Raw genomic sequence first — 1,131 nt, 5'->3', positions numbered from 1 at the left:
TTTTTTTTTTTTTTTTTTTTTTTGTTTTTTTTTTTACTTTTGTCCAGATAAAAAAAATAATAAATCTTGTGGCAAAGCAACAACTGGATATGGGTAATTCTTTCTTCAAAAATAATTGCTAAATTTAGCCAAGCTTGCCCAAGTGAGGCTGTGAGGATTTCTCCAGTATATCAGAATCTCTCACATTTAAACACATAAGCACCACTGAGGCTCCCTGATGCAGACGATAAGAGCAACACACTGACCTTGCTGGCTGAAGACTGGCGGCATGGCTCCCATCGGCGGCGGATGCATCTGAGCCATCCCGGGATATAGATGAGGAGGGAGGGGCAACCCAGAGCCCAGAGAGTTCTACGTGTAAACATGAAGTCAGACATGTTGCATGTTAAGAGTATTAAACATTGAAGTCTGAGATCTTCTTCAGTAGATTGTGAAGCATTTACCAGTCTTTGGAGGGCAAAGAAGGCAGCTTTCTCCTTAGCTTCGTTTTCTGACTGACACTGAGGTCCGTGAATCATTAACCCATTGGACAGCTTCACCTGACACACTACCGGACCCTATGAGGGACAAACAGAGAAGCTCAACAAATTAGATCCCAACGTGAAACGAGGGCCGGCTCTGAGGCAGGGGAGCTGTGAGACGGTTGTTACCTGTCGGTTGCGGATAAAGCTGAAGTCGGGCGGGGCCATGCCTACGCCCACGCAGAAGCAAGCCAGCTCCGACACCTTCCCGCCCAGGGCGGCGTGAGCAGAGGCAGCCGGCGCTGGAGGGGCCAGCGTGACGGATTCGCCAGGAGGGTTGTTTATTTTTGCAGCTGGAGGGAGGAAGCGTACAAGCGAGAAGTACGTCAACGCGGATTCCCCGCCGCACTGCCATGGAGACGTGCAGCTACGTACCCAGCTTCTTGCTTGATCGCCTTCTGTTCTGCTGCTGGCCAGCAGAGGGAGCAGCGTCTGCCGACTCCTGGGATGTTGGACTTCCTTTTCCAGCGCCGTCGATCTTCAGCATCTCCTTCAGAACCAGGGTTCCTTTCTACAAAACCCCACCCAAAAAAAAAAAAAAAAAAAAACTCACCTAACCTAAAGTTTTTTAGGGCCATTAAAAAAAAAAATTTAAACACTTTTTTTTTGT

At 48.0% G+C, this 1,131-nt stretch overlaps 1 protein-coding gene across 1 annotated transcript in view; it reads right to left on the bottom strand.

Moving 5' to 3' along the window:
- Positions 1-121: 121 nt before the first annotated feature.
- Positions 122-1,131, bottom strand: part of xrn1 (5'-3' exoribonuclease 1) — an 18,771-nt gene continuing 17,761 nt past the window's right edge. The window contains exons 36-39 of the mRNA XM_015056290.1: positions 897-1,032; positions 651-814; positions 444-557; positions 122-351 (exon numbers count right to left, since the gene is read on the bottom strand). Of these exons, the coding sequence (XP_014911776.1) occupies positions 187-351; positions 444-557; positions 651-814; positions 897-1,032 (579 nt within the window). The 3' untranslated portion in view covers positions 122-186. The remainder of the gene's footprint in view (positions 352-443; positions 558-650; positions 815-896; positions 1,033-1,131) is intronic.

Source organism: Poecilia latipinna, unplaced genomic scaffold (assembly GCF_001443285.1).
Source record: "Poecilia latipinna isolate Pla-1442-1.1 unplaced genomic scaffold, P_latipinna-1.0 Scaffold1372, whole genome shotgun sequence".
NCBI classification, from domain to species: domain Eukaryota; kingdom Metazoa; phylum Chordata; class Actinopteri; order Cyprinodontiformes; family Poeciliidae; genus Poecilia; species Poecilia latipinna.
The sequence above is the reverse complement of the archived record's forward strand: the minus strand, read 5'-3'. Positions and strand labels throughout refer to the sequence as shown.